At 32.9% G+C, this 23,822-nt stretch overlaps 1 protein-coding gene and 1 long non-coding RNA gene across 3 annotated transcripts in view; one reads left to right on the top strand and one right to left on the bottom strand.

The window, feature by feature from the left end:
- Positions 1-1,923: 1,923 nt before the first annotated feature.
- Terb2 (telomere repeat binding bouquet formation protein 2) lies at positions 1,924-16,074 on the bottom strand. Of its 2 annotated transcripts, XM_005316516.5 has the most exons (7): positions 15,989-16,074; positions 15,796-15,877; positions 14,795-14,934; positions 12,529-12,590; positions 9,216-9,289; positions 4,380-4,468; positions 1,924-2,559 (listed from the first exon to the last, which is right to left on the bottom strand). In XM_005316516.5, the coding sequence occupies exons 1-7, from the start codon at positions 16,050-16,052 to the stop codon at positions 2,417-2,419; spliced, it is 654 nt and encodes a 217-aa protein (XP_005316573.1). In that variant the 5' UTR covers positions 16,053-16,074; the 3' UTR covers positions 1,924-2,416. The 2 variants fall into 2 exon arrangements, 1 of the variants encoding a protein (XP_005316573.1); XR_013438804.1 differs by lacking the exons at positions 1,924-2,559; positions 4,380-4,468 and having other exon boundaries at positions 14,501-14,934; positions 15,214-16,074.
- Positions 16,075-16,157: 83 nt separating this feature from the next.
- The window catches only part of LOC120886377 (uncharacterized), a 52,110-nt gene continuing 44,445 nt past the window's right edge, over positions 16,158-23,822 (top strand). Inside the window, exon 1 of the long non-coding RNA XR_005729348.2 lies at positions 16,158-16,243. This is a non-coding gene — a long non-coding RNA (uncharacterized LOC120886377). The remainder of the gene's footprint in view (positions 16,244-23,822) is intronic.

Consider the following 23,822-nt stretch of genomic DNA (forward strand, 5'->3'; position numbering starts at 1 on the left):
TCTGGAAAGAAGTATAGAGAATCTTTGGAAAACTGGGAATGGAACCACCATTTGACCCAGCTATCCCACTCTTTAGTCTATACCAGAGGACTTAAAACAGTATACTACAGAGACACAGCCATATCTATGTTTATAGCAACACAATTCACAATAGCTAAACTATGGAACCAACCTAGATACCCTTTAGTAGATGAATGGATAAAGAAAATGTGGTATATATACACAATGGAATATTATTCAGCATTAAAAGAGAATAAAACCATGGCATTTGCAGGTAAATGGATGGAGCTGGAGAATATAATGCTAAGTGAAATTAGCCAATCTCCCAAAACCAAACGCTGAATGTTTTCTCAGATTTAAGGATGCTGATTCATAATATGCTTCTGGAGGGTGGTGGTGGTGGTAGGAGGGTTAAATGAACTCTAGACAGAGCAAAGTGGGAAACGGGAGGGAGGAGAAAGGAGGAGGCTTAGAGGTAGGAAAGACAGTGGAATGTGATGGTCATCATTACCCTAAGTACATATATAAAGACATGAAGAATGTGACTCTACTTTGTGTATAACCAGAGATATGGAAAAATTGTGCTCTATATGTGTAATATGAATTTTAATGCATTCTATTGTCATATATAACAAATTAAAATTAAAAAAAATAATTAGCAGACTTGGCCAATCACTCATAACTTACCTAATTGCATAAAATCCTATCAAAAGATACAAAGAAAATCTGTTCACAAAGGATGAAAGAACTAAGATGAAATGAAAACTACATGCTAGGTAGTTAACAGTACTTAAACAATATGAGAGATGACTATGAATAATTGTTGAAAGCATTAGAAAAGACATATCTTCAAGATGTGTCTTGAGTTCTGAAACAAAAGTGGATAGGAGCTAGAAGCAACATCTATCAGATATACTGGGGCAAATAAAGAGTTTATATAAGCAACAACAAAAATCATACTGCTTTTTAACTTGGTATGTCAACTAATTTTATTCCTTTTATCAGTATTTCAAGAGTATATGTTGTATTTGGCTTTTCTATATACCTCTAAAAATTAATCACTTTTATTTGGGAAACACTTCTGTTTTGTTTTTGTTAGGTTTTTATTAACTATATTAGCACATGCATATGTTGGGAAAATACTTAATACTCTCTTCCAAGAAATCCCAATGCACACAACTTGGTATAAATTTATGTAATCCTCTTACTAATTAATTTAAAATCTAGACTCAAGCTTGATTTCTGTGTAAGAAACAATCAACAGAATGTGACTTAAGATAGTTCAGGAGAGATAATGTTTAATATGTTTTAGAAAAAGAAGATTTAGTGTGGTTATTTTAAATTTACAAGTTCAGAAGGACTGAGCCATAGATGTTAATATAAATAAGGAAACGTTACCAAATGGGAAAAAAAATTCTCAAATTTGATGCCAATAGTGGTGTTAGAATTTTGTATCTTGAAAATTGAGTCGTAGCATGATCCTGTCAGTAAAAATTCTTGATATCACTACATTTCAATATTTACTTAAGAGACACAGAGAAGCTAATGTGGTAGTACATACCTGTAGTCTCAGTTACTTGGAAGACTGATTCAGAAGGATTACTTGAGCCCAGAAGTTCCAGGCTAGCCTGGGCAATACAGAGTGACTGTGTCTCAAAAAACAAAACAACACAGAAATACCTGACACAGAGGCTACAGCACATGCCATGCAGAAGAGTGGGAAGCACTAGCCTGGAAAATTAAGAAAGCCCCTCCCCCACATTTAGTCACCCTGGTAAGACACCCTTCTCAAGGTCTTCATTTTGTCATTAAAAAAAAATAGTAAAGGAGTTGGACTTGAAGTTGTCTACAAGTACTTTCCATAACAGGGTTTTAAGGTACCTTGCAGGATCATCTCAGATGATGTAATACTTATAGCCTGTATTAATGCACTTTTGATATATTTATTATCAGAAGCCATTCACACATAAGAATGAATTAAAATATTAGTTCACAAAAAATCAATATAATTAGAATAAGAGTCATAAAACTTAGCATTCACAGTATTGAACCTAGAAAAAAATATAATAAAATGTTAAAATTAAAAGGACATTTTAGAGAGAGAGAGAGAGAGAGAGAGAGAGAGAGAGAGAGAGAGAGCGCAAGCTTCTTATGAAGAAGTGTGTTTCAATAACAACCACTCCATAACAACTGTGAATTCAATTTGTGAACATACATAATCTGGGGAAAAATTCAATCCAAATGTCAAACACAGCATCAAAAGGATTCTGGAGTTCCTAAAGACACATGTTGAGAAAGAGAAGAACTCATCCCCATTTCCCCATCCTTCACACCTAAAGGGCAGCATTTAAATTATGCACATCTTTGGCAATATTTTATAGAAAATAAATACCCAGTATACAAGAGGAATTTTAACTCAAATCTTCCTCTTCAATTTGTTTTTTATAGCAGACATGTTAATTTCATCTTGAACATGATATGCCAAATATCCTGAGCTTCCAGGAATGAAGTCATGTAACTCCCCAAGGAATTTCTTCATAGCATCAATTGATATATAACCTACAAAATAAGAAAATACATATAAACTTGCATTTTAAATCTTATCATACTTTATGCTTTTCATTGTCTTTGATTTATTAAAGTTATAATTTTTAAAAAGTGACTTGATGAAAGAACTAAATGGAAGAAATAATACCAGTGAGAAGATTCTCCACAAAACCTGATCATTATCAGGAACATAGTTCCCCCACCCCAACCTCCTATCATCCTTTAAAACATAGATACTTGATAAGTCACTTTGACTAGTAACAGTGTCATATCCAGATTGGGACTGGAACATATACGCATTTAAACCAAAATAACTGGGAATAACTGATTTAAAGGATAGTCACTTAGAACTATCTATTTAACTAGCTACCAACAGCACAAACAGCATATCTTTCCTATTAGAACAGACAACTTTTCCTGCACTGCTAACACTAAGACAACAGTCTTTGTGAAAATTTAATGGGGGGGACTGGGGATGTGGCTCAAGCGGTAGCGCGCTTGCTTGGCATGCGTGCGGCCCGGGTTTGATCCTCAGCACCACATACAAAGATGTTGTGTCCACTGAGAACTAAAAAAATAAATATTAATAAATTCTCTCTCTCTCTCTCTCTCTCTCTCCCTTAAAAAAACAAGTAGTGGAAGAAAGGTTTATTTAAAAAAAATTAATGGGAAAATTGACATTATTGCTCAGTCAAGAAAAGTTATGGTGTGAGCAATTTGATGTCATAATAATCTGAAAAAGATATTACTATCAAAATAAAAAAACAAAAAAAGAAATCCAGCCCAAATGGAAAGAGCTTAAGGACTCGATAGCAAAAATTTGATAGCAATTGCTTACTATTTGAGTGATTATATTTTATGTGTCATGCAAATTTTGTGATTTATACTAAAATTGAAATCTAACTTAAACACTTAAAAAGTGAAAAAATTCTAGTATAATTGAATTTAAAAAAACACTACCATCTAGCTTAACAGGATATCTATATCTATACCTACTTTAATTGTTTTAAATAAGAAATTTGTAGTTAATAAGTTAACTATGAATCCAACCATATAAAATTGCTGTTTTAAAAATAACCATCAGTAACCTCAATGAATACTACTCAGATAAAAGTATACAAATATCTACCTCTAATGCACCAAATAAAATGTGGAAGAAAATATCTGCCTCACTCAAAACTATTCAAATACCAGTGGCCACTTTTCAACTGGTTCCGTTAGTTCTATCCTCTCATCACCTTCTCAAGTTCAACTTGTTAGCTGACTTTCCTTTTTGTGGAACACTCAGGTAGGAGACTGAGTGATCTCTGAATAGACTTCTGGGCATCTCTGAATCTCCTTAAATTTTGTGTAAAGTCTGTAGTGTGTATGTGTGCAAGCACACACATACATGCCTACACACAAGCATGATAAAGAAAGGGGCGTAGGTTTCATCAGACCCTGAAAGAAAATTATTATTGGGGTTTTCCACATAATTCCAAACTTGGATACTTGAAAATACAAACTGATGCCAAACATTTGCAGGCCCTGGGTTTGATCCCCAGACTGCAAATAAAACAAAACAAACAAACAAAACTGATGCCTGAAAACAAGCATAAGTTGGGACTGTATTTACCCTACCTAGAGACCACTGTTCTAGCACAAAATATGAGACCTATCCTTGGATTAATTTTGCACGTTAATTTATTTAATATGTAGACAATGTCTCTCCCATTATCACATATAATTTAGAGCTCTTACTTATTAGGCATTTGAATTACAACAGCAGCTTTATTCTAAACACTATTTCCTTGTTTCTTTTCTAGCTGGGTTTACTCTAAGTTTTAAGTCACCTGTTACCATGTTGTTCACTGGATAATTCTGAAGAGGGAAGTACATTTGCTTTTCTACAACTGGAGTCCTTATAAAATTCTTTTCTATGCTGTAAAGTGAAACATACAGTAAGCCATATATGTATGACATTTATATATATATATATATATCCCTGAAGCACAATCATTCAATAATTCTTTATAATTAAAAATGTTTAGCTATGCTATCAGCAAAAGAAAACACAGTACTCTATTTTAAATGATTACAGCACCTTTGTTATTCAGCATTCAAATAATATAGATACTATTTACTAGTATTTTCACACTTTACAATACCAAATTTAAAAAAAAAATGTCTGGGAAGACCATAAGATTCTTGAAGTGATTTTTCAGTTTACAAAAATTAAATCTGGCTCAGGAGGCTGAGGGCCTAAGCAACTCAGTGAGACCTTGTCTCTAAATAAAATATTTTAAAAGATGGGGAGGGCTATGGACACGGCTCAGTGATTAAGCACCCCTGGGTTCAATTCCCGGTACCAAAAAAAAAAAAAAATTAAATCATGTTTATGTGGTCATGTTGTATAATTAGATTTTTAGAAAATTTTTTTAGTTGTGATGGACACAATACCTTTATTTTATTTATTTATTTTTAATGTGGTGCTAAAGATCAAACTCAGTGCCTCACACATGCTAGGCAAACACTCAACCACTGAGCCACAATCCCAACCCCTTATTTTAATTTTGTAAAAGCTAAAATGTTTTCAACTGAAATATCTTTTTTTTTTTTTGAGATGAGGTATGACTATATCACCCAGTCAAACCTTGAACTTTTAGAATCAAGTGATCCTCCTGCCTCAGTCTTCCAAACTTCTGGGACTACTGGTACACACCAGCAAATATCCTATTTGCTAACTATACAAATAACAGCACTTATCATACTTAGACTACATATATCCAATAGATAATAAATAGTAGGAAAATTAAAACCTTAGTAATTAAGAATAATTAATAAATGGAGTTATCCCTAACTTTATTAATTAAATTTATTTTCTAAAAGTATAAAACTAAATTAATAGTAAAAGTATTATCTTCAAATTTTAAAAAATTTAGATTTCACTTAAGTTCTTCCAATGGAAACTATGTATCACTTAGATGAGATCCTTCAAATAAAACAAAATTGTGTTCTTAGAAAAGTTTGAGACTAAACCATCTTTGTATACAAAAGTAGAAATGTAAATTGGTTTAACTTCTATTCAAGGCAATTTGATAAGAACTATCAAAGATACATGCCTTTTGACCTAGTAATTTTTCTTCTAAGAAACTATCCTACATATATATGCAGAAATGCAAAATGACTACAAATAGTGCCAAAACACTGTTTTTAATAGCAAATTAGAAATTACCTACAAGTCTATTAAAATAGAAGACTAGTTAACTATGGTGAAATAATATAATGAATTATCACACTGTACAAAATGAAAAAGCTTTTTATGCTGTAATATGAAATCACCTCCAAGATACATTGTGAGTGAAAAAGAATACAAGGTGCAAAACAGTGTTTGTAGAGAAAAAAAGAAATAAAGAAATAAATTTAGATGAATTTTCTAATTTATTTATATATATACACACATATATATATAAATATATGATAATATTGATTGCTTCTATAGTAGTCAGTATATTTTTCTAGGACCCCTTTTTATATATCTTGGATTTCAAACCATGTAAATATATCATCCAAAAAAAAGAAAAACAGTAATAATAAGTAAATGCACATAGCTAAGGAAATTATTTTTTTAAGGAGTAATGAGTCTTGGATTTAATACTTTGTCAAGTATTAAAATACATAAATAAAGTTATCTAATTTAACACCTATTCTATTAATGGAATAAAACACATAGTTTAAATATAGATCTTCATGGTGAAGGGTGTAACTCAATGGTAAAGCACTCGCCTAGCATATGTAAGGCCCTGGGTTCAATTCCCAACACCACAATAATATAAAACAAATAAATAAAATAGATCTTCATATATATTAAAAAAAACATGACAAAGAGAAATCACACACAAGAAGGAAACAGATTTATTTTTTAAAAAAACTGGAGGAGGCCAGACCTGGTAGCTCATGCCTATAATACCAGCTATTCAAGAGACAGCTGAGACAGGAAGATCACAACTGGAGGAAATGTTACTTGCAAAACAAAAATAAAATTAGATCTTCACCTCATACTATACACCAAAATAAATATCTGCAGAATCTAAAACCTATTTGATCTCTGAATTGGAAAGGCTTTTCTGAATATAGAAGCAACAGAAGAAGATAAGAATAGTGATTAATGATGTAGAAACTAAAAATGAGCATCTCCAAAAAAGAACAAGTCAATAAACCGAAGATACAATTTATCAAATTGACAAAAGAATAATATAGCTATTATAAAAGACAAGTTGATAAGAAAAACAATAAGATCCTCAATAGAAAAATGGAGAAAGTTTAAAAATAAGCCACAGAAAAGGAAATTCAAAATGCTAGAAAACAAAAGAGAAGAGGTTCAAACCAATTAGCAATCAAAGAAAGATGTGAATTAAAACAAGATGACATTTTCATCTATTAGCACAAGGTTTCTTATTGATACTCAATACTGGTAAAGATGTGGTGAGGCCACAATGGTAATAGTTTAAATTTGTACTTTTGTGGGAAGCAACTGGCAATATTCATCATGGTCTTTAAAAATAATTATATCTCAGCCAGGGGTGCTGGTGCATGCCTGCAATCCAAGCAACTTGGGAGGCTGAGGCGGGAGATCACAAGTTCAAGGCTAGCCTCAGCAAATTAGTTGAGACCCTGTGTCAAATAAAATAAAAAGGGATGGGGACATGACTCAGTAGTAAAGCACTCCTAAGTTAAATCCCCAGTATCTATCTATCTATCTTATCTATCTATTTTCATATCTCTATATCATAAATTTCATATCTGAGAATTTACAATAAGAAAATTATAAAAAGTAAAGCAAAATTTATTTTAATTTACAAATAATTATATATATTTGTAGTATACAAATAGATATAGCAAGATTTATTTTCAAAAGATGTTTGTGAAGTTGTCATAAAAGAGACAAATTGTGAATAATTAAAATAAATTAACAAAAAGATGGTTAAACAATATGAAATATCATATGTAGCCATTATAAGTCATAATATCAATAAGTATTTTCAACATGGGAGCTGCCTGTAGAATACTAAATGTAAAATCAAGAGTCAAACTATCTATGCAGAATGACCTCAACTCTATTAAAACTGCATATATTTGTATAAAATTGGCAAGAAAGGTACTAATGAATGGTGGCATTGATCGTAATTCAAATTTTCTTTATTCTTTTCCATATTTCCTATTTTGGCAAATTATATGCATTACGTTTATAATAACAACTAAAAACAAACAATAAATAAAAGCTTATGCAAGTTTCAGATTTGGGAAACATTTGGGGAAGGGAAAATAGCATAGTGGTTAAGAGTATGGACTCTGGATCAGCTAGACTTGGTCTTACATTCAATTCCACTCCTTGAATGAAACAGGAGAAATTAGTTCTGAAACCATTTTCTCAGTTTTAAATGAGGCTAATAGTATTTATCTCTGTCATAAAGTTGTGAGAATCAAATAAAATTCTGTAACCTACTTAGCTCACCAGTATCTTGTATTTATCAAGTGTTAAATAAGAGTTTACCCATTTAGTAAGTGTTCAATATCACTAATAGTATTCCAATAAAATAAAGGCTTCATAGGTAGGCTCAGGGTATATTTTATTTATGTTCATACTGCACCCTCTGGTGGTTTCACAAAGAAAAGGCTCTAGGCATACAACAACCTAATTTATAATAATTCATAATTCATAATAACTCATAATTGATATCCTTTTTAAATTTTTGTTTTTGGATTGGACATATTTTCCCCAGACTTATAAGACTTCTCTGCATATTAAGAAAATTAACATTAATGGGAAGAAAAGTTAAAATTGAAAAAATAAATAAATTAAGCCATTAAGTTTCATGTAAAGAAACTACTATTTGATCATTTTTATTTCAGCAGTAAAATACCATATTTTTAAATAATATTCTTCATGAGTATTTGAAAACCACAGAATTGGAAAATATTAAATTAGGACTAGATCATGAATAAGTCTGCATTGATGGAGCCTTTCAGATTTGTACTAGATTTGGTAAGTCTATGTTTGATTGTCTTTTTAAATTTGATTTCTTAAGTTGAAGTCACCACATTATAAACAATTTGGAAAGAAGGGAGGGAAATTACTCACAGCTTTCAAAGTACTGCTAATATTTAGTGTATTTTCATTTAAATAATAATGTAACTGCTGGATGTGGTGGTGCATGCTTGTAATCTCAGCTAAAATAGGAAGGCTAAAACAGCTGAGGTGGGAGAATCCAAGTTCAAGGTCAATCTAAGCAATTTAGGAAGACCCTATCTCAATATAAAATATAAAAATTGCTGGGGAGATAGCTTAGATCACCTATCTAACATATATGAGGCCCGGGGTTCAATTCCTACTAACTAAAAAGTAATATTAATATAACTGTTATTATAACTTTCATAAAATCTTTGTTTCCTTTCTGCAAGAATAGTATAGCAGAATAACTAAACACAGGCTCTGTAATTAAGCTGACCCAGTGCAAATCTTACTTCTACCCCACTTAAAACTTTGGGAAAATTATCTAATTTTTTTGTAAATAGGAATGGTAATAATGACAATACCAATCTCATTGGAAGACTGTGAAAATTAAATAGAAACACAATTACTGCTCAAAGATTGAATTGAGTATCAGTGAAGTATATAAATTCAATACCTTTTGGATAATTCTTTTTTGTTCTCTGTTGCTAGTTCACTGATTTTTATTTTATTTGATGCTATTTCCTCAGGCTGCAGATAGCAAAAGAAATCACATTTTTAAAATTCAGCACACCAATGACCCAATCAATACTTTTTTAAAAAAAAGAAAAAAAATTATATATATCACTCTTGAATACACATACATATATATGTGCATATACATATATATGTACATATATATATATTTCAAGAATCATAAAATATTTATACTTTAGGTCCATTCAATTTAGTTTGTTGGAGAAACCTACAAAATTTTGTACACACATGTATACAACTATATGACATATTTTTAGAGATATAAGGAAACCAGAACTTTTAAAATACCAGCTATAATTTATTAAGTGAGAAAATGAGTGAGAATAATGTTATTCTATTTTTAATTTTTTAAAATTTTCTCTAATATGATATTACTTTTTAGTAATAAAAATAAAGAAAAGTGTTACTAATTTAATTTTTAAAAAAATCTTGACTTAATCCTGGACTTCCTGTAAGCTATAAATCAAAAACAAGAATGCTGAACAAATATGTTTCTACGTAGAAGTGACAATAGTCAGCTTTAGAGTTGTAAAAGAACTAAAATTATACTAAGGTTTTCCAAAAGATTTTGTGAAAGTGACTCAGGTACTGATATCTATTACATAGTGTATTTACCTAATATATCATTAGGAAATTTCTATATTTACATCAGAAATCTACTCCAAACAATACTACTATTCCCCAAATTACTTTCCAGACTTATCCTTGATAAAGTACATTTTACTTATATGTTCTCTGTTTTAATCATTTTAATTGGCAAAATTGATCAATACTTTCAAACAATTGACAAAATCTTTTATAATAATATAATTTCTAGTCAACAGCCAATAAAGCATGTTATACTGTTTTTAGCTGTAAAAACATTGGATTGGGTTGAAGCTAAGAAATTTGGTTCCACTTTTGCTAACATATGGTTATGTGAACTAAAACAGGTCTTTCCTTTCTGTTTTCCTATTTGCAATAAGTTTTTTTATTTGTAATAAGTTTTCTTATTTGTAAAACTAAAAATTAATGATCTTTAAGGTTATTTTAAGCTCTATGAATCTGTTACTCAATACTTTGTCCAATAATAACCATTCCATCTTCACTCATCTTGGAAACAAGTCAAAGATTGGGTATTTTCATCTTTAGTACAACATACTATTACTTCCTAGCTAAAGAAACTGAAAGAACTATTATTTTCAGATGATGACAGTTTGAGAAAAAAAATTAAAAGGAGTATGAAATATTGTTGAGAGCCACAGCCGAGTCAGGATGGCGCATGGCATTTTGCCAGAAGGAGTGGTTGAGAGGTGATGCCATTAAGATGATGATAATTAAGTTAAGGTGTGTATAATTGCTGTGACTGGATAATGCTGGATTGAAACAGGGTGTGTATTCAGTTGTATATAGACCCTTGCTGTCTGGCGGATCCCGAAATAGGGCTGCTCCTGCTGCCTCAGGCACCCGCTACTTTTGAGTTCTCCTGGAGTTCCCGTTGAGTTCCCACAGAGCCCCAGAGAGGGCGGAGAGAGTTCCCAGGGAGTGTGCGTGGAGTGCCGGAGGAGTTCGGGCAAAGTTCCTGTTTGAACCTATAAGTGCCTCGTGGCGGCTTGGTTTCTTTGAGCCCAGCAATATATATAAGTCTGGCTTTGGGCAAATTATAAAGATTTTATTCCTTTTTATTGTGAAAAAATTTTAACTTACCCAAAACTTTAAAAATAGTATAATACTACATACCTTTCATCTAGATTTAGATTTTTGCCACACTGAGTACCCTCTCTTTTTTACATTTTAGCTTGTCTATTGGATAAAAATTGGTAGAAATTGTGACATTTACATTCCTCAGTACCTAACATTAATTTTCTTTAAAAATGTATTATCATACTTAAGAAAATTAATATTAATTTGATATTATTTTTTGTCCATCAAAAAATTTTTCTAGTTGCTCTCAAGATGCCTTTTACAACCTTCCTGTTGTTGTTTTCAAAAATACAAAATCCACCCTAAGTACATGCATGAAGACACGAAGGATGTGACTCTACTTTGTGTAGAACCTGAGATATGAAAAGTTGTGCTTTATATGTGTAATATGAATTGCAATGCATTCTGTTGTCATATTAAAATTTAAAAAATTTTAAATACAAAAGCCAATTGAGTTTTAAATATCACATTTGGTTGTTGGATCAATATAGAACAGTCTTCTTGCCTTTTTTGTTTTTTATGACTGTGTAAAGAGTCCAGATCAGTTAGTTGACTCAAAGTATATAATCCATATTCTGGATTTGTTTGATTAACCCTGAATTAGATTCAGATTAAAAGCTTTGAACAAGAATGCTACACAACTAATACTGTATACTTAAATCACACCAGACTGAACATAATGAGAGGTTATTCCAATATTGGTGATGCTGAACTTGATAAGGTATTATCTTCCAGATATGTCCATTTAAAAAATTCATTGCTTGCCTTTAAAATTAATAAGTAATCTCTGAATGACAATTTGAGATCATGGTTTTAGCATCATTTAATGACCCTTGCCTAGATTATTAGCTTGAGGCTATAAAATCAGGATTTTTCTCTGCTGTCATCCCTCCTGTATTTTTTAGCTATTATTATTTTGTAATGAAAATGTTCCTTATCCCAGCATTTCTTTCCTTCTTTCTTTCTACCCATTCTTCCTTTCTTCCTCCCTTGTCTTCCTTTTGTCCTTTTTCTTTTTCTGTTTTTGGAGTATCATTATGGACTAAAGGATTCTTTTTTATTTAATGTATCAAAATTTATTATTGTCATTATTCTTTTTGATGCTCAAATTATCCAAAGTTAGCAACTGCATAAAGATTTTGAAGTCAAAAGGTAAATTTGAGGCAGGATGGCAAAAACTAAAAAGCCGTATTATGCAGTTATTGAAGAGTGGTACTCAAAACATTCAACAATTAATAAATCAGAATTGATACCAGCAGTGAGGAACTGGTAAAAATACCATGCACCTATTGTTATCTTGATATTACTGATTGAAGAAAATTTTCAAACTTCTTATGTTAATAGTTTTATTTTTACAAAATACCTCAATTTTAACAATGTGCTATTATAAAAAAGTCAAACCACATAATATTCAATGAAATTAAACCCTTTAAATTCCTTAATCTGGCTCATAAGTGCTACATATCACAAGTCAACATTTTTAAAATTACACTGCTTTAAGAAAATTTTGATACTGCAGATTCTAATCAACTACTTTAATGTACTCTTACCTTTTCTATCAGAAAATCCTGGTCTTGTTCCCAAATAAAACTACCAATTTTTCTTCTTATTTCTGTGGTGAGAAAAACAAGTCCAATACTATTTTTTTAAAGTTAATTCTGGGGGCTAGTGTTGTGGTTCAGCAGTAGAGCACTCGCCTTGAACACACAAGGCTCTGGATTTGATCCTCAGTACCACATAAATATAAATAAATAAAATAAAGATGTTGTGTTCAACTACAGCTAAAATTAAAAAAATAAATATTTTTTAAAAAGTAACTTCTGAATTTTGCATGAAGTCTGAAATTTTTAGGTCAGCCTTATTTCCTGGTATCAAACTCACCTAAAATACTCATATTGTGATTCATATTGAATCAGATCATTAAGGGACAGCTCAGAAATTTTCATTTCTAACAAACTCCCCAAATGATTTCAATGCATTTTGAGAATCATTGTTGTAGTTTTTTTTTTTTGTTTTTCTACTGGAATATATTTGTTCATTAGATGTTAGCATCTCTATTAGGTCAAATGTTATTAAAGAGGATGATTGTCTAATCAAAATTAAAAGTATAAAATTGTGGAGTTTGTAGAGCAAGGATTTTCAAAAATTAATTTATTAAAGGAAAAGATTAAAAAATATATCTAATAGGCAGAAATTTACAATATGTTAAAGGACTGCGTCATCTCCTCAATAATCTCAATAATTTCAATAAGTCTCAAAAGTTTCCAAAGTAGCCCACTAGAGAACAAAAAGGTAGCCATTTGCTGTCCAGTATGGTAGCAAGTTGCTAAATATAGGAACTGAGTATTTAACATGTATGACTATTACAAATTGAGATGTGCTGTTAGTATAAAGTAACATTGGATTTTGAAGATCAAATTTTTTAAGGATCAAAAAGAATAAATTATGTCAATAATTTTATATTGCAACATTTTGGATATGTTAGGCTAAATAAAATACTCTTAAAAATATAAATACATATAAATATATTCTTAAAATTAATTTCACCTATTTATTTTTCTTTTTAATGTGGCTACTAAAATACTTAAAATTCACATGTGGTTCACATTCACATCTCACACTTCCAGTAGACCATACTCAAGTAGATAAATATGTATACTTTTTTATTTTTTTAGAATTTTTTTAAAAATACATTTTCAAAATTTAAGAACATGTTAATATAAGATGCTAATTTCAAAGACAGAATAGAAATGATCATTTTATATCAGGTTAGACAGTCATTCTACAATATAAATTCCTTATTAGGTATTCACTAATTGATACAAATAGTTTTTGAATAAATCTATTTAGTCATTATTTGTATAAGCATTTGTAATGATTTGGGAATATAAGTTATAATTAGGTCTAAGTAGGACAGCAAGTATAGAAGAAGCCAATCTTTGGAAATTTCTAAATGCTCTTCTATGAAAATGTCTGAACTTTTAAAATTTGTTTTGCTTTTGTTTTTTAATATTTTAAGTTGTACATAGACATAAAAACTTTATTTTTTAAGTGGTTCTGAAGATCAAACCCAGTGCCTCACAGGTATTAGGCAAGGCTCTTCCATTGAGCTACAACCCCATGCTTTTATTTTAATACTGTCCCCAATTGGGAATTTGCAAACAGCTTTCAATTTGTCTTTCCAGAGATAGACACATATCTACTGGGTAATATGTAGGTCAAGAGTTGGCAATAATGCAAGACCTATTAAAAAGTGGGATATTAAAGTTAACTCAAAAAAGAAAGGGTGTTCCAAGCAGGGCAACCTGAAAGAAAACATTTCAGAAATACTTTATTTATATGCCATTCCTACATCAAAGGGTTGTTGAAATAAATGTGTTGAAATAAAAATGTGTCGAAACAAAAGCATAAAGCATAAAAAATACAAATATATGAGTTTATTTTCATAATGAATCTTTTAAAAATTCAGAAACATAATGAAAAGATTCAAAACTAGCAAAGAAGACAATATTAAATGCTCACCGTTGGATTCTAGTCAATGAGCATTTGAGAACAAGATCTTTATCTGCCTTATTCACTGAATCCCTGTTTCTGCATTGGAACCTGGCATATAGGAGATACTCAGTGAATGTATGAATGCTAAATGAAGCCAGGATAGATATTCATGGCAATCTCATCTGAAGTCCATGGTTTTCCCATTTATATTATGTGATACAAAACAAAAATATTTGAGAACAAAGGTAAGTTGAATTTGGCTGTCTAGCAGGAATTAGCTGGATTTGGCTAACAGAGATTGGTTGAAGGATCTTTGCTAACCTTTTTGTAGACATGAAGGAGGAAGAATGAAATGACCTAAAGCCACCGAGTTTTTAATTTCAGCATTGGCTACTGCAGAGAGATAGTAGGCATGAAAAATTGTAGCATTATCTTCTATGTAATCAAGGCTTTCATATATTCTAAGAGAAAGAAAGGAAATCACTTAAGATTATAAAATAAACGAGAATGTATTCAACCTTTCAAAAGAAATAATAAAACAATAGAAGACTGACATTTTTTTCCCTCCTGACAAAGAAGAAAAACATGGCATATTGCTTATTTAGGGGGCCTACATCTAGACAAATCTCAGCTTTAGAGAAGTCATCAATTATTATATAAATTTAGAAACTTGACCTCAGATGATACTGTTTAACGGGACCTAAACAGTGGATTGAGAGCCAGCAGCCTGCAAATTTTACCCATAGTCTTTGCTGTAAAGAACTTAGTTAATTCCGAGGTAGGGTGTGGGCAGGCAGTCAGGGAAGCCTTCACATATAGAAAGCAACATCCTTCCTAGATCTGTAAAAAGGTGGAAAGAAGAGGAAGGGCATTAGAGAAAAAAGAATGACAAACACGAAGGCACAGTGACACCTTAGACTGGACTTATGGAAGGAATGAGGGAGAAACTGGGAAATAAAGAAGGTGGGCTCTAGCCAAAAATCTAAATCTGTAGGTAATCAGGAAGGGAGAAGGGGAATAGAAGTGGGGAGGCCCGTGAGCAGATCTGTGCTTTACAAACATAATGTGGGAGCAACGCGAAAGGAAATTTTGGAGGACAGATTCCAGGCAAAGGAAGCTCTTGGAAAGCTACTGTGACGGTGCAGGCAAATGCGCCAGGTAATCAGAGACCTCCAAAGACAGGGGCCTTGAGGATGAAAAAGTTACATCTAAAACTGTTTCCAGTCTCCCTCTATCATAGATATTTATTAGCTGGCTGCAACTTCCATCCCTGACTCTGGGCTCGTCGTGACAAGAGGCACTGCCAGGCGGCTCTCAGGTACCTCAGGGTGTCTGGGTGCGAGGCGTCACAGCTGAACAAGAAGTCTGCGGCCCGCGAGTCGCTGACTGTTCCCCCTTCGGCCACTATGGAGACAAAAGCACAGGATAAGCCCAGCAGGCACGCTAGGACCGAGGCATCAGGAGGAGAGGTGCTCCTCTCCCCGCCTCAAGCACCTCTTGCACCCATCTTCCTACCCCAGAACTGCCTCAGCTCTCGGCTGACGCTACCGCTAAACCAACCGCTCTGCCCTTGAAACATGGCGCTGCCTCCCCGTCGAGGACCTGGGGAAGGGGCTGGAGCTGAGATCGCTGATTGGTCCCAGGTCCCCAGCTGAGCTCGATGATTGGTTCCCAAGAGCAAAGGGCGGGACGCGCCTGAAGTGAGCGCCGCCGGGAGTTTCAGTACCCGACCGCTGAGGTACGGGAGCGACCGGAAGGTTGCAGTCGCTGGTAAGTTTTAAACACTAAGTGTTGATCAAGTATTGCGCTTCTTACAGGCGACGGCTCAAGTTCTGCGGCATCCACTATTATTCTGAAGCAAAACTCATTTTATCATCTCATTTATAAGTGTTTCACTTTCTATCTCAAAAGATGAAGAAGACTTTAAAAAAAGCCACAATACTATTACCACAACTTTAAAATTTTTTCTTTAATACAAATAGCACCAGTGCTCAAATTTCCAGTTTTCTGAAAATATGGTGTTTTTCCTCTTACAATTAGTTCTCCCTCCCATTATGTCAGTTTTGGTTTTCTGATGTTGGATCCCTTTAATTAAAAATTTCAAAATCGTTGGTAGAAAATTATCCTAAAATCTCTTATCTTTTTTAATGTCTGCAAGCTCTGTAGGCATGATTTTTTTGTTCTTTTTTTATATTATTTTTATCTTTTTTTTTAAATTTCCTAATCTCATCAGAGGTTTGTCAATTTTATTAGCTTTTTCTAAGAACTTCTGGTTTTGTTGACATTCTCCTTACATATTTCATTTCTGTATCAATTTTAGTTCTATATAATTATTATATACTTTTCTTGATTTTAAATTGCTACTCTTTTTTCTAATTTCTTGAAACAGATGGTTTTGTTTTAATTCTTTTAGTTGTAGATAGACACAATACATTAATTTTTATGTGGTGCTGAGGATTGCCTCACATGTGCCAGGCAAGTGAGCTACAACCCCAGCCTAGCTGGTTGGTTTTTATCCTTTATTTTTCTAATATATGCATGTAAGGTTATAAGTTTCCTCTTAAACTATAAGCCACACATTTATGAGATGTCATTTCTTATTTATGCTCAGTTCAAAATATTTTCAGATTTCCATTATGAATTTTTTTGGCTCACAAATTATTTGAAATATTTTAAAATTTCCAAATACATTTTCTAATTATCTGGTTTTGATTTATGATTTAAATGTATTAAATAAAAAGAAAAATAAATAGGCTGTGCATGGTGGGTTATTGCTTTGTTGTTGTTTTTCCGTACTAGGGATCAAACCCAGGGCCTCATATATGATAAACAAGTGCTCTGCCACTGAGCTACATTTTCAGCGCTTTTTATTTTCATTAAGTTATCCAGTTTGCCCTCAAATTTGCAATCCTGCCCCATCCTCCCAAGTAGCTGGAATTACAGGTGTGTGCTACAGTGCCTGGTTTGGTTTATGTGAATTAATCCTTTGAAATTTGCTTATATTTTCTTTATAATTATATGATCAGTGTCCTGTTGTTTAAAAAGAATGTTCTAAGTTGTTAGATGTTCTAGGATATTGGTTACAGTGTTTTATGTATGCTAATTGGGTCAAGTTTGTTAATTTTATTGTCTGACGTTCTGTTAATTACTGAGAAATCCATGTAAAGATCCTGCCCTTTACTGTGGATTTATCAATTTCTTGTACTGTCTGTAAACTTTTGCCATATATATTTTGAAGTTATGTTGTTAGGGACATGCAAATATATACTTGTTATTACTTTTTAATTTGTTAAACAAATTAAGCATTCAAATATGAAAGGCAAACTTTAAAACATATAGAATAGAACAGGGGAGATCTTTCTGGCCCCAAGATAGAGGAGGATTTTTAAAACAAGACACAACAAGTATTAACCATGACAGAAAAAAAGATGCATAATATAACTCACTATAATTATATAAAGATACATAATGAAGTCACCATAATTAATGAATATAAAAGGCAATAAATGGGGGAAGATACCTGTGTGCAAAGAATTAGTATCCAGAATATGTAAATAAAACTATGAATCAAAAAGAAAGCTTAACAATCCAATAGAAAAATGGGCAAACACAATGGTAGTTAGGAAATGTGGACTACAACCAAGAAGAGATAATGTACCTACCTTATTAGTAAAAACTGAACTGGCAAAGACATAGATCATAGAAATTTCCACTTCCAATGAAAATGTAAATCTACACCATCACCTTAACAATTCAGCATTACTTAAAGATGTATGCACCCTATGAGTCAGCCTTCATCAGATATACACCTAGAGAAACTCTTGCACTAATGCACATATATACCAGTACACATATACCAGAATGTTTATGGCAATGTAACAAAAGGGAAAAAATGGAAACAACTATTCATCTACAGAAGATTAGATATTTAAATTGCTGCATTTTCATACAGTGAAATACAGTAGTCCCCCTTATTAACAAGGAGATACTTTCCAACATCCAGAAAGTATCTCCTTGTTAATAAGAAATCATAGATAGTACTGAACACTGTATATATTGTTTTTTCTATACATACATGACTGTTATATAGTTTAATTTATAAATTAGGCAAGTTGATTAACAACACCAATATTAAAATGGAATAATTATAAAATATACTGTAATTAAAGTTATATGAATGGCTTTTCTCTCAACTAGTATAGAGTGGGTAGTATATATAGTGTGGATATGCTACTGTGGACAGAGGAGGACACAAGATTTCTTCACTAAATTGTAATTTTATACTTAAGAATTGCATATGTAGTCACATCAATGTTTATAGAAGCTCAATTCATAATAGCCAACCTATAGAACTAATCGAGGTGCCCTTCAACAGATGAATGGATTAATAAAATGTGACATATACACACAATGGAATATTACTCAGCCATAAAGAAGAATGAAATTAGGCCAAATGTTCTCTCTGATATGTGGATGCTAACTCACAACAAGGGAGGTAGGGAGGGGAGGAATAGGTGTTCATTGGATTAGACAAAGGGGAATGAAAGGAAGAAAGGGGGCATGGGAATACAAAAGACAGTAGAATCAATCAGACATAACTTTCCTTTGCTCATAAATGAATACACAACTGTATAACTCCACATTATATACAAACACGAGAATGAGATCCTAATTGGAATGGGTTGTACTCCATGTATGTATAATATGTCATAATATACTATACTGTCATGTATGTCTAAACACAACAAATAAAAATTAAAAAACAATTACTTTGTCCGTAATTTTCCCTTAATATTTTCAGACGAGGGTGGGGGATATAGCTCAGTGGTAGTGCGCTTGCCTAGCATATGCAAAATCCTGAGTTCGATCCCCAGTACCACCAAAAAAAAGTAAAAGTTTAAAGACTTCAAACAAGGTTATCAATTAAAAGCTTCTTAATTTGTAGCCGGGTACAGTGACACACACACCTGAGAGAGGAGGATTTTGAGTTCAAAAACAGCCTCAGCAAAAGTGAAGTGCTAAGCAACCCACTGAGACCCTGTTAGGCCTGGGGATGTGGTTCAGTGGTTGAATGTCCCTGAGTTCAATCCCCAGTACTAAAAAAAAAAATTTTTTTTAAATATATAAATAAAAAAAAATTATATATATAAATTTTTTTTCAGACCACAGTTGACCATGGGTAATAAAACCATGGCAGGTGAAACCATGAATGAGAGGTGGAGAGCTACTATGCAACATAATTTCAAATTTTATAAAAGCCAAGGAAGACATACAGCATGATTCCATTCATTTTCGAGTTCAAAAAAGAGGAAAAATGAAACCATATTTTATACCTGTAGTATCCTGAGTATAGAAAAAATTCAATAGTGAACAAATTATTTTTATTTATTTGTTTTAATTTTTTGTGGTGCTGGGGATTGGAAGGGCCTAAGTAGGTGTTCTGCCACTGAGCTATTTTGTTTCTTTTTTTTGTCTTTTTTATTGATTTTTTAATCAATAAAAAATTCTGACAGCAGAATGCATTACAATTCTTATTACACATATACAGCACAATTTTTCATTTCTCTGGTTGTATATAAAGTATGTTGACACCAATTTGTGTCTTCATACATGTACTTTGGATAATGATGTCTATCACGTTCCACCATCCTTGCTAATCCCCTGTCCCTTCCATTTCCCTCCCACCCTTCTGCCCTATCTAGAGTTCCTCTATTCCTCCCATGCTCCCTCTCCCTACCCCACTATGAATCAGCCTCCTTATATCAGAGAAAACATTTGGCATTTGTTTTTTGGGATTGGCTAACTTCACTTAGCATTATCTTCTCCAATACCATCCATTTACCTACAAATGCCATGATTTTATTGTCTTTTATTGCTGAGTAAAATTCTATTGTGTATATATGCCACTTTTTTATTCATCCACTGAAGGGCATCTAGTTTGGGTCCACAGTTTAGCTATTGTGAATTGTGCTGCTATAAATATTGATGTGGCTGTGTCCCTGTAGTATGCTGTTTTTAAGTCTTTGGGTATAGACTGAGGAGAGGGATAGCTGGGTCAAATTGTGGTTCCATTCCCAGATTTCCAAGGAATCTCCATATTGCTTTCCATATTGGCTGCACAAATTTGCAGTCCCACCAGCAATGTATGACACTGAGCTACTTACTATAAATTGTTTTTAAAAAGAAAAAAAAAAGCTGACACAAAATGTAGTAGAGGAGCTGGAAATTGTAGCTCAGTGGTAAAGCACTTGCCTGCCAAGTGTGAGGCACTGGGTTCAATCGTAGCACCACATAAAAAAGAATAAAGCAGGGCTGGGTTTGTGGCCCAGTGGTAGAGTGCTCTCCTGGCATGTTTGGGGCACTAGGTTCGATCCTCAGCATCACATAAAAATAAAATAAAGATATTGTGTCCACCTAAAACTAAAAAATAAATTTTTAAAAAAAAGAATAAAGGCATCGAGTCCATACACAACTAAAAAAAAAACATAGTGGATACCTCAGGGTTAAAAAGGCATAGAAAGGCTTTCAAAGATTTTGTTACTATTCTTTTTCCATCACCAGGAATTGAATATTTTTGTTTTATTCTCTAAAAACTGTACATTACATATGCATTACCTGCACTCTTCAGTGTGTATTTTAAATTGTAAATTTTTCTTGGGGTACTGGGGATTGAACTCAGGGTCACTCAGCCACTGAGCCACATCCCCAGCCCTATTTTGTATTCTGTTTAGAAACGGGGTCTCACTGAGTTGCTAAGCACCTCATCATTGATGAGGCTGGCTTTGAACTCACCATCCTCCTGCCTCAGCCTCCTGAGCTGCTGGGATTATAGGAGTGCACCATTGCACCCGGCTAAATTGTAAATTTTTGAGATAAGAAAATACAGCAATTTTGGAAGATTTTATGTAAAGTAGATAAATATTTGACCTTAAATAAGCCATCATTACCCATCTGGAAAATTAACTTATCCAGATCCTCTCTTTCCCTGGAACTATCTGGTACTGTACTTTTGTTGGATTTTTCTTCTTCTGTATCTCAACTATGTTATACAACTGTACAATTACATTATTATTATTTTTCTAAAAGCCCAATTATTTCAAGAAAAGTGTGAGGCATTCTGTCTGTCTGTCTCTCTCTCTTTTTAACCTTTATTTTATTTGTTTATTTTTTCTTGTTATGTGGTGTGAGGATCAAACCCAGTGCCTCACACATGGTAGGAAAGTGCACTACCACTGAGCCACAACTATAGGCCCAAGCAATTCTCTTTTGACGTTCTCACTTAAGCGAATCCTAACATTGACTGGGACCTCTTTTACCTTCTGCATCATGAAAGATGTTATCATTGCTCTCAGCTTCATCTCTTGTAGCCTGAGACACAATATATAACATAGTCCTTGTGAACAGTATTCTTGTGAATGCTATGAAAAGTAAAACACAGTCTGTTTCCATCAAGGTGTCACATATTGATGTTTTACAGTTTATACTAATTAGTAAGAATTATGCCTTTAGTTGCATTCTGGGTTCTATGTAAAGGGATTGATCAAATTATTACAGAATAACCAATCATCTAAAAAACTGTGGGAAAATAAATGTGGATCATCAATATTAAGACAAATGCTAGAGAGCTGGGGTTGTATGTCACAGAAAGTATTAAGGTAAATACCTACAAATAATGGAACATATGAGTTTACCTACAGTCTGTTGTTAAGTCCCCTGATCATTTGAAAACAACAACAAAAAAAGAACATCCATTTTCTTCTTTTTTAAATTAATTTTTTATATATGACAGTGGAATGCATTACAATTCATATTACACATATAGAGCACATTTTTCATAACTCTGGTTGTATATAAAGTATATTCACACCAAGTTGTGGTTGTATATAAAGTATATTCACACCAAGTTGTGTCTTTATATAGGTACTTTGGATAATGATGTTCATCACATCCCACCATTATTTCTAATCCCCTGCCCCCTCCCTCCCCCCCCCACCCCTCTGCCTTATCTAGAATTTCTCTATTCCTCCCATGCTCCCCCTCCCTACCCCACTATAAATCAGACTCCTTATATCAGAGTAAACATTTGACATTTGTTTTTGGGGGATTGGCTAACTTCACTTAGCATTATCTTCTCCAACACCATCCATTTACCTGTAATGCCATGATTTTATTGTCTTTTATTACTGAGTAAAACTGTTATATATGCCACATTTTTTTATCCATTCATCTACTAAAGGGCATCTAGATTGGTTCCACAGTTTAGCTGTTGTGAATTGTGCTGCTATAAACATTGATGAGGCTGTGTCTCTGTAGTATGCTGTTTTTAAGTCCTTTGAGTATAGACCAAGGAGAGGGATAGCTGGGTCAAATTGTGGTTCCATTCCCAGATTTCCAAGGAATCTCCATATTGCTTTCCATATTGGCTGCACCAATTTGCAGTTCCACCAGCAGTGTATGAGTGTGCCTTTTTTTCCCACATCCTTGCCAACACTTATTGTTGTTTGTCTTCATAATAACTGCCTTTCTTACAGGAGTGAGATGAAATCTTAGCTTAGTTTTGATTTGCATTTCTCTAATTGCTAGAAATGGACATTTTTGCATATATTTGTTGATTGTATATTCCCTTCTGAGAAGTGTCTATTAAGGTCCTTGCCCATTTACTGATTGGGTTATTTGTTTTGTTGTTGTTGTTGTTGTTTGGTTGGTTGGTTGGTTTTTGTTGTTGTTGTTGTTTTATTGTTGTTGTTTTTTGGTATTTAGCTTTTTAAGTTCAGTACAGAACTTAAAAATATCCCCTAGAGATTAGTGCTCTATCTGATGTGTGAGGGGTAAAAATTTGCTCCTAGATGTAGGCTCTCTATTAACCTCACAGATTGTTTCTTTTGCTGAGAAGAAAATTTTTACATCCCATTTACTGATTCTTGATTTTTAATTCTTGTGCTAGAGGAGTCTTATTAAGGAAGTTGAGGCCATATCCAACATGATGAAGATTAGGGCCTGCTTTTTCTTCTATTAGACGCAGGGTCTCTGGTTTAATTCCTAAATCCTGATCCCACTTTCAGTTGAGTTTTGTGCATGGTGAGAGATAGGGGTTTAATTTCATTTTGTTGCATAAGGATTTCCAGTTTTCCTAACACCATTTGTTGAAGAGGCTATCTTTTCTCCAATGTATGTTTTGGCACCTTTGTCTAATATAATTTTAATTTTGTGGGTTAGTCTCTGTGTCCTCTATTCTGTACCATTGATCTACCAGTCTGTTTTGGTGCCAATACCATGCTGTTTTTGTTACTATTGCTCTGTAGTATAGCTTAAGGTCTGGTATAGTGATATCACCTGCTTCACTCTTCCT

This window comes from Ictidomys tridecemlineatus, chromosome 5, assembly GCF_052094955.1.
Source record: "Ictidomys tridecemlineatus isolate mIctTri1 chromosome 5, mIctTri1.hap1, whole genome shotgun sequence".
In the NCBI taxonomy this organism is placed as follows: domain Eukaryota; kingdom Metazoa; phylum Chordata; class Mammalia; order Rodentia; family Sciuridae; genus Ictidomys; species Ictidomys tridecemlineatus.

What these genes read in the sequence shown, in the direction of transcription:
- Terb2 (XM_005316516.5), bottom strand. Translation starts at nt 16,052, where the DNA reads ATGTTTCAAGGGCAGAGCGGTTGGTTTAGCGGTAGCGTCAGCCGAGAG. An exon ending in TCCTTCATGTCTACAAAAAG is followed by an intron (nt 12,591 to 14,794) that starts GTTAGCAAAGAT and finishes TTCTCACCACAG; the next exon opens with AAATAAGAAGAAAAATTGGT. An exon ending in AGTGAACAACATGGTAACAG is followed by an intron (nt 2,560 to 4,379) that starts GTGACTTAAAAC and finishes CTTATTTTGTAG; the next exon opens with GTTATATATCAATTGATGCT.